The sequence below is a fragment of the Colobus angolensis genome, unplaced genomic scaffold (genome assembly GCF_000951035.1).
Source record: "Colobus angolensis palliatus isolate OR3802 unplaced genomic scaffold, Cang.pa_1.0 Scaffold224, whole genome shotgun sequence".
Taxonomy (NCBI): domain Eukaryota; kingdom Metazoa; phylum Chordata; class Mammalia; order Primates; family Cercopithecidae; genus Colobus; species Colobus angolensis.
Window position 1 is genome coordinate 1,660,546 of NW_012115422.1, and position 15,981 is coordinate 1,676,526.

A 15,981-nucleotide genomic window follows, 5' to 3' on the forward strand; every position below is an offset into this window, starting at 1 on the left:
CAGGTGTGGTAGTTCATGCCTATAATCCCAGCACTTTGGGAGGCTGAGGTGGGTGAGCCACGAGGTCAAGAGATCAAGACCATCCTGGCCAACATGGTGAAACCCTGTCTCTACTAAAAATGCAAAAATTAGCTGGGTGTGTTGGCCCACGCCTGTAATCCCAGCTACTCAGGAGCTGAGGCAGGAGAATCACTTGAACCCAGGAGGCGGAGGTTGCAGTGAGCCGAGATCATGCCACTGCAATCCAGCCTGGCAAGAGCGAGATTCCGTCTCAAAAAAAAAAAAAAAATTTCTATTCTTAATTACTGAGTGCTACCATTCACAAGGAATTTTTAAAGGGTCTCAAAGCTATTAAAATGATAATTAGATCCCAAGAAAACAAGAACCAATTCAATTACATGCTGGATGCTTTTAAAATTTAAAGCCCTCTATTAAGAGAGTTTTAAATAAAGCACAGTAGTAATTGCAGGCCCATGACCAACCTTAAAGCCAAAGTGTAGGTCCCTGGCTGCCGCTGGCTCTCCCGGATGAGGTAGCTCCCCTCAGCCACAATCAAGAGCTGGTCGGCTGCTTCTCTGGAGATCATGCCATGAAACCTAAGAAACAAAGTCTGTTCAGAAACTGTGCTTTCTACATTTTTCAATAAAACAAGATAAAACAACATCCTACTACCACCACCTTCTCCTGTTGTTTTCTAGACAAAGTACTGCCACATAATGGAGGGGAAGCACTTGGGTTTAACTATGCTTGTGTTTCTCTGGGCCTGGCCCCCAGCCAGCTTCTCTGTGGTGATAAGAACAGCACCAAAGGACTACCCAATCCAGTTAACAACCATGGAATCAAAATCTACATCCATCTAAGGGAAGATCAACCACCTCTCTCAAGAGGACTATTCCTTTCTTATGTATCCATTTAATCATATGGCTTGCTAAAAAAAAAAAAAAAAAAAAAAACACACACACACAGAAATGTATCCTATTTTCCTTTCTTCCCATTAGTAGCACTGCTCCAAAATTTTGGCTCTGAGTCCATGTTGGCAATTTTCCAGGACCCTGGGTTGTCCTTAATTGGCATGATTGCCCAATAATGTGCATAATCTGCGTTACTGAACACTCAAGCCCAAAGCAAACAAGTATAATACTTGTTTTCATTCCCTGCTAAAACCTTATCTTTGATTAACACAGAAAAATAGAGAAAGAATAAACATAAATAACATGCTCTTTACACAAACACAGATGAATCTATAACAATCTGGCATAAAACACTGAAAAAAAATGTTGGTGACACACATTAAAAATAAAAAGCCATCTTACATTTGTATAGTGATTTACAATTTACAAAGAACCTATATGTCCTTGTATAACTCAAAGATAATGAAGGAATTCAGGACATGTCACCCCAAAATACGCCACTTTGCTGCATCAAGTATTTTGAGCTGAAGGCACTTTAAAAATATCAAATGCAGAGACAGGCTTTCTCTGACTCTTCCTATCTACCTAAAGACAGATCATCCAAAAGGAACTCAATTGTTATCAATGCCCTCCCATCAGTTTCAGCAACCAGGGAAGACTGACTCTTATAGAGGAGAGGAGACTAAAAGTCAACAATACACTCAGACAAACTGTCACAAACTACCATTTACCTTCCTGTCAATGGCCAGAAACTTCCCTCCCATTCCCGTTATGGTGGCATACAAATTCTCAAATCTCACTTTTTGGAGTGGTATTCACTTTATTTTTTTCTGTGATGCCCCTGTGCAAGTAGTATTAAAAATTAATAAATTTGTATACCTTCTCTCCTGTTAATCTGCACATTGTTTGCTTATTTCATAGACCCAGCTCACAAACATAGGAAGTAGAGGGAAAGTCTTTCCTCCCCTACAATAACCGCAATGACCCACTGCTCAAAAGAAATTTTGCAGCTTTTACTGGTACTAAAGAAACAATCGTCACTTGAATTTGGAATGATACATTTAAAAGGCATTGAAATGGCACTTTAATAATTCAGGAACTTTATGAAGGACAAGAGGAAATTTTCTGGAATTTTTCCTGATAGGGATGGTTCAGTCTCTCAATTTAAATCTTCAAACAGTTCACAGTAGGTATGTTCAAATCATGACAGCTCGGTTTACAATGGGCTCCTAAATTTCTCATCTCCATAAATTTTCCAATCTTTGAGAACTAGGTCCAAAGGCTAATGCTCTGAATCTGCTGGAGGCAAGGAGATGGTAACCTATCCCTTGCTATTTAGCACACTGGTATATATTTTAACTTTACATAATATCAAATAATACAGTTGGTAAAATATAGTTATCTATTTGGTTAAAAATTCAATTAACTGGCCAGGCACAATAGCTCATGCCTCTAATTCCAGCACTTTGGAAAGCTGAGGTGGGTGGATTAACTGAGGTCAGGAGTTTGAGACTAGCCTGGCCAACATGGTGAAACCCCGTTTCTACTAAAAACGCAAAAAATTAGCTGGGCGCGGTGACAGGTGCCTGTAGTCCCACCTACTTGGGAGGCTGAGGTGGGAGAACCGCCTGAACCCAGGAGGTTTTGTAATTTTAAAAACCTCATTGCAGGCTGGGTGCAGTTGCTCATGCCTGTAATCCCAACACTTTGGGAAGCTGAGACGGTGGATCACCTGAGGTCAGGAGTTCAAGACCAGTCTGACCAACATGGTGAAACCCCGTCTCTACTAAAAATACAAAAAATTAATGGGGCGTAGTGGCGGTGCCTGCAATCCCAGTTACCTGGGAGGCTGAGGCAGGAGAATTGCTTGAACCTGGGAGGCGGAGGTTACAGTGAACCGAGATCACACCATTACACTCCAGCCTGGACAACAAGAGCGAAACTCCATCTTAAAAAAAAAAAATTCAATTAACTTAAAAGAAAACAAATTCTGAAACAGAACTTGAAAATATATTTAAAGAATTTTAAAACTATTTGCACAAGTTAATCAAAAATTTCTAACTCCCCAAGACCCCATGTACTGAGATGTTTCCTATGGTGTTACTTCCAATAGTATAGTTTAAAAGCAACCTATTACACCAAAAGTAGAAGAATGACTACATAAATTACAATACAACTGTACTGTAGAATACCAGTGGTTCTTAACTTCGAAATCACCCTTTTCATCAACTCATAGGTATGCATCTGTAATCCATTCCTACGTCTTGAAAACATATGTAATTTGAAATAATTTAAAAATATTTGTTAAGTATACTTTTATCTGATATGATCTCCAGTCATAAAAAACAATTTTGAGGAATGATGAGATTATGAGTGATTTTTATTCTTTTCCCCAAAGTGTCACATTTCTGTTTTTCAATAACCTGAAAAATTAAGGACTTTAAAAATCATTGCATTTTTCACAAAACAGAAAAATGCTCGTTGTCAATTTTAAATGGTAACAATCAGGCTATAAAATGGTATGTATAATATCTCAATTTGGTTCAAATCCATTAGGAAAATATTTCTTCAGAGAGTAATACTTCAAACTGTTAACATTAGTTGTTTCTCAGTAGCATGAATTATATTTTTCTCACAATAAATACATACTATTTTAAAAAATCTGAAAAATAAAAATATATAGAATAAATCACCCACATCCCACTGTACATACATGTGTGCATATGTACATATCTATATGCCTAATATACATGTACAGAAAAACACAAATATGTACATTTTCCTCATATACATCTAAGATTATTTACTTGTATGGTTTGCATCCTTAACATTATTGCATGTACACTTTCCCATGCTATTTATGCTTGTCTTTATTGTCTATATTGTTCACCAATTAGATCACATTAGAAATTTTTAAGAAATAAATGTAATTCCACCAAACCTGAATACTTCTTCCTCTTGCTTTCATTTAAAAGCATCCATTTACCCTGTCTCTCTTACATATGCCAATCCTTGAAATGCTTTCTAATAATTCATACTTACTCTCTTCCATAATACTTTGGTCTGTTTTCTACCTATTGGGAAGGGAAAAAAAAGGCATATTTGTAAAAATGCAAACATGCAGAACATATTTCAACATTTTGTGCATGTGACAAACTAAAGCATATATTAAAAAAAGAATTCAAATAACAGAGTATGGAGTCCTAGTTCTACCAGTAGGTTACCTGTGCCATTTGGACTGGTCACTTCATCTCTCCAGACCTATTTCTTATTTATAAAATGCTGTGTATGTAGTTAGACTAAACTATCTTTAATTTCTAGAATCTAAAGAGCTGAAAAAAATTTCACTTTATTCAAGGGTGAACATAACACCCCAAAACATATAGCCACAATTGTGACACCCTCAATTGTAGCTTTCTCCCCCATCCTCCCCTGCTACTCCTCTCCCTCTTGCTCCAGACTCTCCATTCTGTTAACATCTCCATATACTCTTGCCCTTCTGTTCTCCCATCATCTCTTCCCTCACCACAGCTTGTCAGGGCATGTGTGCTGGCTATAGCTAAGAAAAGCCCCAGCAAGATAAATGCCCAGGAATTTTCACAGGAAGATAGAGGGCATGTACCCCATTCATTCAACATACACTCACTGAACAGCAAATATGTGACAGGCATTGGTCTACCTGCAGGGACACATTACTATATAAGACCAAAATTCTTTCGGCACTTACATTCTAGTAGTGACAGGCAGATAATAAAGAAGTTTAAAAAACAAAATAGATAGTAGTAGTAAATACTGTAATGAAAATAGGAGTGGGTAACAAAAGGGAAGACTAGTGAGGTACTTATTAAGCTGGGTGGTTAGCAAAGCTCTCTCTGAGATGACATTTAAACTGAGTCCTGAATGACAAGATGCCAACTCTGACTACAAAATCATAGGAACAGCAAAAAAGCTTTTCCCTAGTAGGTATTTTGATGACACCACGTACTATGTTATTGAGCTCTTGCTATTTGCTATGCATTTTAGTTACATTTAAAGATCACTGAATCCTCAAAATAAGAGGAATTATTCTACTTTGTCTTTATGAAATAGTACTATCATCCTCATTTCTTTTTCTTGGCAAAATTCACCTTTTCTTTTAAATGTACTTATAATTAACAAATAAAAGGGGTATGTGTGGTGTATTATGGTATATGGCATGATGTTGTGATATTTGTATATATTGTAGAATGGCTAAAACAAGCCAATTAACACACACATTACTTCACATACTTATTTTTTTGTGGTTAGAACACATAAAATTTACCCTCAGCAATTTTCAAGTATATAATACATTGTTATTAACTATAGTCATTAAGTTGTACAATAGATCTCTTGAACATAATCCTCCAACCTAAATAAAATTTTGTATCCTTTAACCAATATCTCCTGAATTCCCACCCCAACCACGTTCTTTCCTTCTCCTTCCCTCTGCCACTGATAACCACTATTCTACTTCTTGCTACTACGAATTCAATGTTTTTAGATTCCACAAGTGAGATCATGCAGTATTTGTCTTTCTGGGCCTGCCTTGTTTCACTTAACATAAATAAAGTCCTCTAAGTTCATCCCTGTTGTTGCAAATGACAGGACTTCCTTTTGTATTCAATTTGAAATAAACAGTATTCCACTGTATACTCAAATAGAATATACAGTATTCCATTATGTACATATACACCACATTTTCTTTATGCATTCATTAACTGATGAACACTTAGGTTGGTTCCGTATCTTGGATACTATGAACAATGCTGCAATGAACATGAGAGTGCAGATACTTCACCAACATATTAATTTCATTTCCTTTGGGTATATACCAACTAGTGAGATTGCAGAATCATGGTAGTGGAGAAACTGAGCATCCAAGAGATTACAAAACTTATTCAAGGTTACTTGTTCAAATGGTGGGGATCAAGGCACAATTGGGATTCTTAAGAATGGCAAAAAGGGAACACGCCCTCTGTCTATTTAACACTGACTCATGTGAATTTGGTTAAATATGGCAGTCCCCAAAGCAACTCAAAGCCTATCTTTTCAGTGATCTTCTCCCTTAGTTCTGCATACAGCTTGCGTGCCAAGTCTGGTATTGTTTTCAGCAAACTTGATATATTTACTCACAGCATAGAAAAACTTTTGTTTCAATAAAAAATTGTTCATCATCTATAGCAGTGATCCCCAACATTTTTAGCACCGGGGACTGGTTTTGTGGAAAACAAATTTTCCATGGACCGGGGCAGGGGTGGGGGTAGAGTTTCAGGATGATTCAAGCACATTGCACTTACTGTGCACTTTATTTCTATTATTATTATATACTCACCATAATGTAGAATCAGTGGGAGCCCTGAGCTTGTTTTCCTGCAACTAGACGGTCCCATCTGGGGGTGATGGGAGACAGTGACAGATCATCAAGCACTGGATTCTCATAAGGGGCATGCAACCTAGGTCCCCTGGCATGTGCAGTTCACAATAGGGTTTGTGTTCCCATGAGTCTAATATGGCCGCTGATCTGAGAGGAGGCAGAGCTCAGGCAGTAATGTGAACAACGGGGAGTGGCTGCAGATGAAGCTACACTGGCTCACCTACCACTCACCTCCTGCTGTGCAGCCCGGTTCCTAACAGGCCACAGAGTGGTACTGGTCCATGGCCTGGGGACTGCGGACACCTAATCTATAGCATACCCTACTGGCTTATCAGATTCCAGCCCAGTGCCTTGTGTCTGAGCTACTCTGGTACTGCCTAAGTTGTAGGTAACTAATAGATACATTTTTTCCTGCATATTGGTGGTTGAACTGACTTTTTCCCTACCCTCTCTCTCTGAGTGGAAAAACTAGTTTTGTCTCCATGTGCAATTCATCTCAATATTCCTTGACTCCATATAAGAGTTTTTGGCATTTTCCTTTCAACTGATTATAACATCTGCCTAGTTTTCTCATATCTTATGAGTAAAATAAATTTTTAACATGTGTTCATTTTCATATCTATAGGAGAGTCATGATTTTAACTTTTCATAAAAATTATACTGTATTAGTTCATCCTCACACTGTCAATGAAGACATACGTGATGAAACTGGGTAATTTATAAAGGAAAGAGGTTTAATTAACTCACAGTTCCGCATGGCTGGGGAGGTTTCAGGAAACTTACAACCATGGCAGAAGGGGGAGCAAACAGGTCCTTCTTCACATGGTGGCAGCATGGAGAAGTGCCAAGCAAAAGAGGGAAAAGCCCCTTATAAAACCATCAGATCTCGTGAGAACTCACTATCACGAGAACAGCATGAAGGTAACTGCTCCCATGATTCAATTACCTCCCCCCGGGTCCCTCACCCAACACGTGGGGATTATGGGAACTACAATTCAAGATAAGATTTGGGTGAGGACACAGCCAAACCATATCATACACTTAAATAATACTTTATCCCTCATGAATCTTCTGTTATCTGTGAGGTTGTAGTCAGGTTATTATCTTCCCGAGGTGAGTTCCACCTGATTTGGCCTTGTTCCATAATAACTTCTCTGCTCATAAAACTCAATGTACTAAGAATATGCCAGCTGACTCCTACAGCTACAGATGATGGCTATTCTAGTTTTAGTCCAAAGCTTATAGAGTGGGGTCAGGCAACTGCTTGAGAATAAATCTTTGCTTACGAAGATGAAATTTCAATGTTTAAGTCTTAAAGAATTAATTTTCTATAGCATTATATGATAAAATGTTACCCAAAAGAATCATTTAGCAGTGTCCTTTCCAACTGAAAATATGAAGATGCTCAGTATTTACTCTAGAGGAAGATATACATGTACATGTACACACGAAAACGTGAATAGGAATGTTCTCATATGCACACTTCATAGTCATTTTTTGTTGTTGTTGTTGTTGAGACGGAGTCTCGCTCTGTCACCCAGGCTGGAGTGCAGTGGCCGGATCTCAGCTCACCGCAAGCTTCGCCTCCCAGGTTTACACCATTCTGCCTCAGCCTCCTGAGTAGCTGGGACTACAGGCGCCCACCACCTCGCCTGGCTAGTTTTTTGTATTTTTTAGTAGAGACGGAGTTTCACCATGTTAGCCAGGATGGTCTCGATCTCCTGACCTCGTGATCTGCCTGTCTCGTCCTCCCAAAGTGCTGGGATTACAGGTTTGACATAGTTATTTTTAAAATGGGGCAGTCAGACACGGTGGCTCATACCTGTAATCCCAGTACTTTGGGAGACCAAGGTAGGAGAACTGCTTGAGGCCACAAACTCAAGGCTAGCCTAGCAATATAGCAAGACCCCCATCTCTACAAAATATTTAAAAAAATTTTTTTGGTGGTGGTACGTGCCTGTACTCCTAGCTAGCCAGAAGGCTGAGATGAGAGGATTGTCTGACCCCAGGAGGTTGAGGCTGCAGTGAGCCATGATCACATCACTGCAGTCTCAGCCTGAGTGACAGAGTAAGACCCCGTCATTCATTTATTCATTAATTCACTCATACATACATTAAAAAATAGAAATATTTTAAATATACACCAATAGAGCAATAACTAACTTGATTTATAATATAAATAATATACACAGTTTGAAGGAATAATGTAGATCTATCGGGACTAACATGGCAAAATCATTAAGACAAACTATTGAATACAAACGTTAATTATGCAATAACAATACAGAATGACACCATTTAGGAAAAAGCACATACACACATGATATGTATTTATGGCACAAATAGAGATCTGGAAGTGTGCATACCAAATTCAAATTGTTACCTCAAGGAAAGTGGGTGGAGAACAGACCTGAGGGGGCCAAGGAAAAGGCATAAAAGGAACTTCAATCTTGACCATAATATCATAACTCTTAAAGAAAAATGTATTTGTACATTAATTATATACCTAATATCACCTTTAACAATATAAATTAAGATTAGCTTTTGTGTAACCTAATAACGAAGCTTGAGACACATTAGAATGGGGTCTCTCAACATTCTGAGAAGAGATCATGGCCTTTCCTTCAAATCATGAGATCTTTGCAGGTAGTTGAAGGTGTATGGCACTGAAGTTAAAGGAGAGTTTTTGAAAATACTCTATTTACCAAGGAAAATCCTGGGCAAGTACAAATAAGCGGTGACAGTAGTGAGATTGGTGGCTGCAAATGGTGTGGCAATCCACTGCATTTCCCAATCCAGGAGAAATACTGATTATTTATTCAGTAGTCCTACAGTAAGTCCATAATCTGCTTCCATTAATTGCCTACGTAATCATCTTCGGAAAACAATTGATTATGGCCTTATGTTACTAAATAATTATTTGCTTTACCCAAAATAATTTTGAATTAAAGGAAATTAGGTAAGCACTGATAATTAAGAGCATTTTATATATAATGAGCACTGTATCAAAAATAAAATTCACACACCAATTTCATCTTTTCTGTATTTTTATAATTGAAATGTCAATCAAAACTTAAGTTTAGATTTTTTTTCCTCTCATGTCTAGATAGTAAAGGGGATCACAATACACTACCCTAAAACATGGTACATTGGCATAAGAATTATTTTAGCTGGGCACTGTGGCTCATACCTGTAATCCCAGCATTTTGGGAAGCTGAGGTGGGCGGATCATGAGATGGAGACCATCCTGGCTAACACGGTGAAACCCTGTCTCTACTAAAAATACAAAAATCAGCCAGGCATGGCATGATGGCAGATGCCTGTAGTCCCAGCTATTCAGGAGGCTGAGGCAGGAGAATGGCGTGAACCTGGGAGGCAGAGCTTGTAGTAAGCTGGGATCGTGCCACTGCATTCTAGCCTGGGCGACAGAGCAAGACTCTGTCTCAAAAAAAAAAAAAAAAAAAAATTATTTTAAACTGAAGGCAATTTAGAAACATCAAACATAGATGCTTTCTGTACTCCCCCTTTCTGTCTAAAAACATAGCATAAATTCCCTTTTGTAAAAGAAATTTACATTTGTAAAGAAACGTAAAGATATACTCTTCTACCATACTAGGAAGAGGAAACCAACTCCAGAGACAATTCTAATCTCCTGAGATGACCTCAGTCTGCATAACAAACCTTACTAAAAATCCTTATTTATCACATATTTCCTTCCCACAACTTACCACCCTGCCAAGCCCAAATCCCTTTTTCTTTGTCTAGTCTCTTATCTCTATCACCCTTTGTTAAAATGGTATATGACCCCCTAGTCTAACTGCCTCCTTGGTGTTTTCACTTATTTTCTGAGATCCCGCTCTCCATGTGCATATGAAATAAACCTTTTCTCCTGTTAGTCTGCCTTTTGTCAGTATAGTCCAAAAATCGCAGCTACTGAACCTAATAAGGTAGAAAAGTTTTTCTTCCTCTACAATAGCATTTAGATGTTTTGCTGATGTCTAAGGTATGATTACTTCAGTGATTTGGAATCGTCTTTTCAAACTCAGAGACAATATAACATTACTTGGATAATTAAATTAAGGAATTCATACTATAAAAATGATTATTAATAACCCCAAATTAGTTTACTTACAAATACATCAAATGAGGAATTTCAAGTGTTACATGCTATAGGAAAAACATCTTTATGTTTACACAAACATTTATATGCTTGTTACTAAGTTTTATAAATTAATAAGAAACTACAGACTAAAACTGGTTGAACTCAACGTAACTAAGATATGTTTTAAAATGAGTACTTGTATTGAATTATATGCTTCGCTTTCTCCAATTTTCTGTATTTAGTAGTTAACATTTTTTCATGATACCATAAAATGGGTAGGAAAAATGAGAAGAAAAATGATTTCTAACTGAAAATAAAAGGTGCCTATAAAATGTTTTACCACACAAACAAACAAAAATCCTAAGGTCTCCAGCCACCTAAATGGATTCCCTCTTGACCAAACGGGGCCCCAAAGAAACCTGAAAAACTGAATTTCTGGCCATCATGAGAAAGAAGGTCATTATACCCCCTACCTTTTGGAGTTTAGGCACAACTGACCAGCATTAACATTGAAATAGACATCATAAGGCTGACAACACAGACTGTGGCAATAAGACACCAAATTCCAATCCAGCTCTAGTATGGTATCATATGACAGCAGATTCTAAAGGAGATACAAATATTTTATCCTAAAATATATTTCTTTGACATATTTTGAAAAGGCCCTGCGCTTCAAAGCCATCCCTTGTGGGGGAATTTGCAACTGTGGAGAATTTCCATTAATACATCCAGGCCTTCCTTTTCTAGGTCTTTCCTGGACCTAGGAGTGATTAAATGAGAATGTGACACGTTTAAGGTCTAAAAGAGACATTTACCATCTTTTCTCTCCAAAAGCTACTATCCAGAGGCTTCATCTACATAACAAGAACCTTGGTCTCCACAACTCCCTCTACCTTAACTCAAGCATTTCTTTCTACTGACTTTAAGTCTTTAAGCAAGGTTTAACTCTTTCAACCAATTGCCAATCAAAAAATATCTGAATCCACCTATGACTATAACACTTCAAGATATACCACCTCTTTAGGCTGAACCAATGTTCTTCCATGTATGGATTTATGATTTTACCCATAACTCCTGTCTCCTTAAAATGTATAAATGCGAACTAACCCAACTGCCTCAGGCATATTTTCTCACAAGATCTTGAGAATGTTCTCTGAGCCTTAGTTACTCATATTGGCTCAGAATGAATTTCTAAATATTTTACAGTGTTTGGTTTTTCTGTTAACAATAACATGGTTTGCATAAATGTTATACGCTATTTCACTGGAGAAGAAAACCTTTAAGTTAATCTACCATTATTGAATGTGGCATAAAATACACAGTACAATATAGGAATTCAATAAATAACTGAACAGCAGATCATTTTACAATATTTAAAATATCAATGAAATTCATTAAATTAACATTTACTGTGAAGTTTTACCCACAATGAACTACTTTCATTTTTTTTTCTTTTGTGAGACAAGGTCTCACTCTGTCACCCAGGCTGGAGTGCAGTGGGGATCACAGCTCACTGCAACCTTGAATTCTGGGGCTCAAGCAACCCTCCTACCTCAGACCCCTGAGTAGCTGGGACTACAGGCACATGCCATCACACCAAGCTGATTATATTTTAAAATTTTGTAGAGATGGGTGTGAAAGAAAAACAAATTATCAGGACCCCCAAATCACTAAGCCAAAGGGAAAAGTCAAGCTGAGAACTGCATCAGGCAAACCTGCCTCTCATTTTATTCTCGACTTTCACCCTGGCAATGTAAATTGATAGCTTATTTTCACAAGTATTGGACAAAGGACAGAACTCCAAGTCATCCCCGTGCCAACCTGAGACAAATGCATGTCTGACTGCTTCCTCTGATGGAAAAATGCAGATTCACTGAGCTAGACAAAGGCATAAGTGACTACTGCCCTATCCTCCCTCACAAGGTAAATTGTGTATTTGGCGAAAGTCTGATCAAAGACTCAAGAATGCAACCATTTGTCTCTTGTCTACCTACATATTTTTGAAATTCCTTCCTCCTTCCTCAATATCTGCCCTTTCCCCTTTAAATACTGATGTCCTCACAATCATCTTTAGAGAAAGGCACAGACTCCTGCCTCCCAAGCACACGACCTTAACTCTGTCAAAATAAACCTTCTAAATTAATTAAGACCTGTCTCAGATACTTTTGGTTTACATGGGATTTTGCCACATTGCCAAGACTGGTCTTGAACTCCTGGGCTCAAGCAATCCTTTTGCTTTGGCCTCCCAAAATGTTATGATTACAGGCGTGAGCCACCACGCTAGGCCTATTTTCCTCATACATAAATATTTTAATCTAATTCACTACATTATATTTTTTCAAATTAAAGTCTGACTTCTTATATTTTATTTTCATCAAAGACAATAAAAGCTTTTTTAATGTAGAAGTATTTTGCTCTCCACAGGAAATCTGAAAACAGTAGAAATAAACAATAAAAGTATTATAAATGTTAATTCCCTTCTCTTCTCCCCAACAATGTTATTTCTTTTAGTAAGGAAACTTTTCCATGGCTACAGTTCAAGACAGTAGTCAAAAAAAAAAAAAAAAACCCCAAAAACCACAACAAAATTCTGCAGGTAATGCCACTAAAACATTTATAAAATTTCAAAAATGTTTAACGTTGTTCTTGCCTACAGCGGTAGTGATCTGGTCAGAAATCAAAGGAATCATTAATGTTCTTTGTTCACCCTGTGAAAAATGATACACATAGGCTGGCAATTTAGCATTTTAAATCTAGTCTGGAAGTCTATATGATGCTTCTTAAAAGCTAGCACATTACATTACATAAAACAATATGACTACACTGGCAAAATAATACTTTTTTTCAGGTAACAATCTAGAGAATATGTATATAAAGATTATACAATAAAAAATAAATATTCTCAACTGAAGATTTGGTTCTGCATTGTACTTCAAAATGGCTCAGTTGTCTGGAGAGGGAGAAAGGGAAAAGGAAGAACAACATGCACTTCTTATTTGCTATCGACAGAGTTATATTCCGAATTAAAGGCTAGTAAGTCAGTCAGCATTCAACTCTAGCTTTGGATCTATTTTAATTTCTTATACTAAAGTAAGGAAGGAGGAAGGGCAGGGAGGAAGAGAAACAGAAGCCACTGCTACTGCCTCGTGGCTTAGGAAAATAATCATAGTAATTCTATATATACACTGCTATCATATTTTAAATCAAAATTAGAACTGAATAACAATCTTTACAAGTTTCTTATAAATTATTCATCATATTAAGATACAGTTATATTTAAGTGAAAAAATCAAAGTAAGGGATCTGTTGTTTAAAGAGAATTCACAAAGAAAAATTATGACTCACATATATAAAAATAAACACGTTAAAAGTTTAATTGTAATCACTAATGAGAGGATCAGGCAGATGATATAACCAGTTCAAAAGATAATCTGAAGAACAGACACATTTATAAATTAGAAATTTTGAAATGAATGTGCAAATAAGGGCAAAATGAGTTTTTCCACAATGGTATGCATGGCAGAGGTATATGACTGAACCTTTGCTGAACAAGGCAAAATGTACATGTCTATAAATGCATTACCACCAGTTATCTACAAGTTACAGAGTTCAAAATAAGCCAAAGCCGATGAAAGACTAGAATCAGATAACCTGGGAAAACGTGCTGCAGGCAGACAATGCAGTTTTCCATTGAAACACATATTTTCACTATGTTTTCTAAATTATTTTTCTCACTGCACTTTAAGCCATAGAAAATATCAATATGGTAACAGCTAAACTTCAACTTACAATAAATCAATCAAGTTTAAACTTACAAAATCTTCAAGAAAAAACTGAGTAACAGCAAAGTGGAGGAATACTTATCAAAGAGCTACATAGAGTTGGAAGTGACTTATAGGGGAAAAATCAGGAAAATGAGAATCTGATATCTTATGAAACTTACACAGACTGTTTTACTTTTATTACTCCATTTGTAGCAAGGCAGACTTTCAGATATCTGCCTTCCTACTCAGTGCTATAGCATTCTAGTTACCAGTACTAGAAATGCAGCTTGTTTTCCATTGTGTTTTCCATTTTCTCAAAGAAAACCATTAACCTTCAGCATGCCAAGTAAGTTAGCTCACTATGATCAAATACTAATTCAATAAAGAATACTTACAAAGTTTTTTCTTTAATACTCTATAAATACTACTTAATAACTTGCAAAGGCCAGACATGGTGGCTGATGCCTATAATCCCAGCCCTTTGGGAGGCCAAGGTAGGCAGATCACCTGAGGTCAGAAGTTCAAGACCAGCTGGGCCAACATGGTGAAATCTTGCCTCTACTAAAAATACAAAAAATAGCCGCGCATGGTGGTACGTGCCTGTAGTCTCAGCTACTTAGGAGGCTGAGTCACAAGAATCACTTCAACTCAGGAGGTGGAGGTTGCAGTGAGCTGAGGTCGCGCCACTGCACTCTAGCCTGGGTGACAGAGTGAGACTCTATTTCAAAAAAAGGAAAAAAACTTGAGAAAAAACCTTTGCGAAAAACTCAGCTTCTTAAGATTACTTTTTTGGTTTTCAGTTTTCAAAAACTCAGACTGCATTGGAAAAGGATAATACGTAAGTTTGATAATTCAAACGTCTTTGTATTCACTATTTTCCTACCTTAGATTCAAGTAACCAGTAGTGGTTAAGGTGTGGAAACTACTAATCTGTTTATTTAAGTTAACTGGTAGAGAAGTTCCTTTTGGAATTGTCACAGTGATCTTCAGTTTTACAAATGTGTATCTACATTAGTATACTACAGACTTTTACTCCAATGCATATCTTACTACTTGTTTGTGAACTCTGATGTGTGTTTTCCTCTTAGTTTTGGGGTAGTCTCTCTATGGAAAGTGGCTATAAATTCAAGCCTGGCCCTAACAGGGTTCCAGGGGAAGTGGTCATGGATGTGCATAGCTTGTCTTTCACAGGATGCTTTTTTATCCAGTTGATGGCCTAATGCCTAAGTCTCGAACCCATGACCAGGTGTCCCTCTCACAGGAAACTTGTTTATACCGGCAGATACACTTGTGGCTCTTGTCTGACCTGTGTCCAATTTATTTCTCCCAAGATAGCCACTTTCTAGGAGAGCCCTGACCAGGAGGAGAATCAGGTATGGATATGTCAGGTGAGACACAGAGAAGGAAACACAAAAAAACAAAGTGCATGACATAACAGAAGCAGTGTATTACTTGGTGATTATTGCAGAGAAGAGGACAGCACACCTCAAAATGCCAGAAAAGTGAGGAAGCCACCTGCATGCTCAACCAGCAGGTGGGATCACAAGACAGAAAGGAAGAGATCAAAGCACTTTATTACGGCCCAGGGTGTTACCAGTGGGCTTACAGAAAGCAGGCATGAGCTCCATGGAGTCATGCTATGACTCAGAGGTGGTCAATGAGACATATCTAGGCAGCCCATGCAGGCTATGGAGGTTAGAGGGGGCAAGTCAAGCAGGCTGCACCTAGCTGGCCCGAAGGGAGGTCAACAAAGGAGGCTGCATAAGGCAAATATCTGGATCGGCAACATTAAGAAACTGGCAGGAGGTA

At 37.7% G+C, this 15,981-nt stretch overlaps 1 protein-coding gene across 2 annotated transcripts in view; it reads right to left on the minus strand.

Moving 5' to 3' along the window:
* CHN1 (chimerin 1) overlaps positions 1-15,981 on the minus strand; it is a 202,453-nt gene that overhangs the window by 114,529 nt on the left and 71,943 nt on the right. The window contains exons 5-6 of one of the 2 annotated variants that reach the window (XM_011943992.1): positions 3,954-3,985; positions 483-596 (exon numbers count right to left, since the gene is read on the minus strand). In XM_011943992.1, the coding sequence (XP_011799382.1) occupies positions 483-596; positions 3,954-3,985 (146 nt within the window). The remainder of the gene's footprint in view (positions 1-482; positions 597-3,953; positions 3,986-15,981) is intronic. The other variant, XM_011943993.1, reaches the window with a different exon arrangement.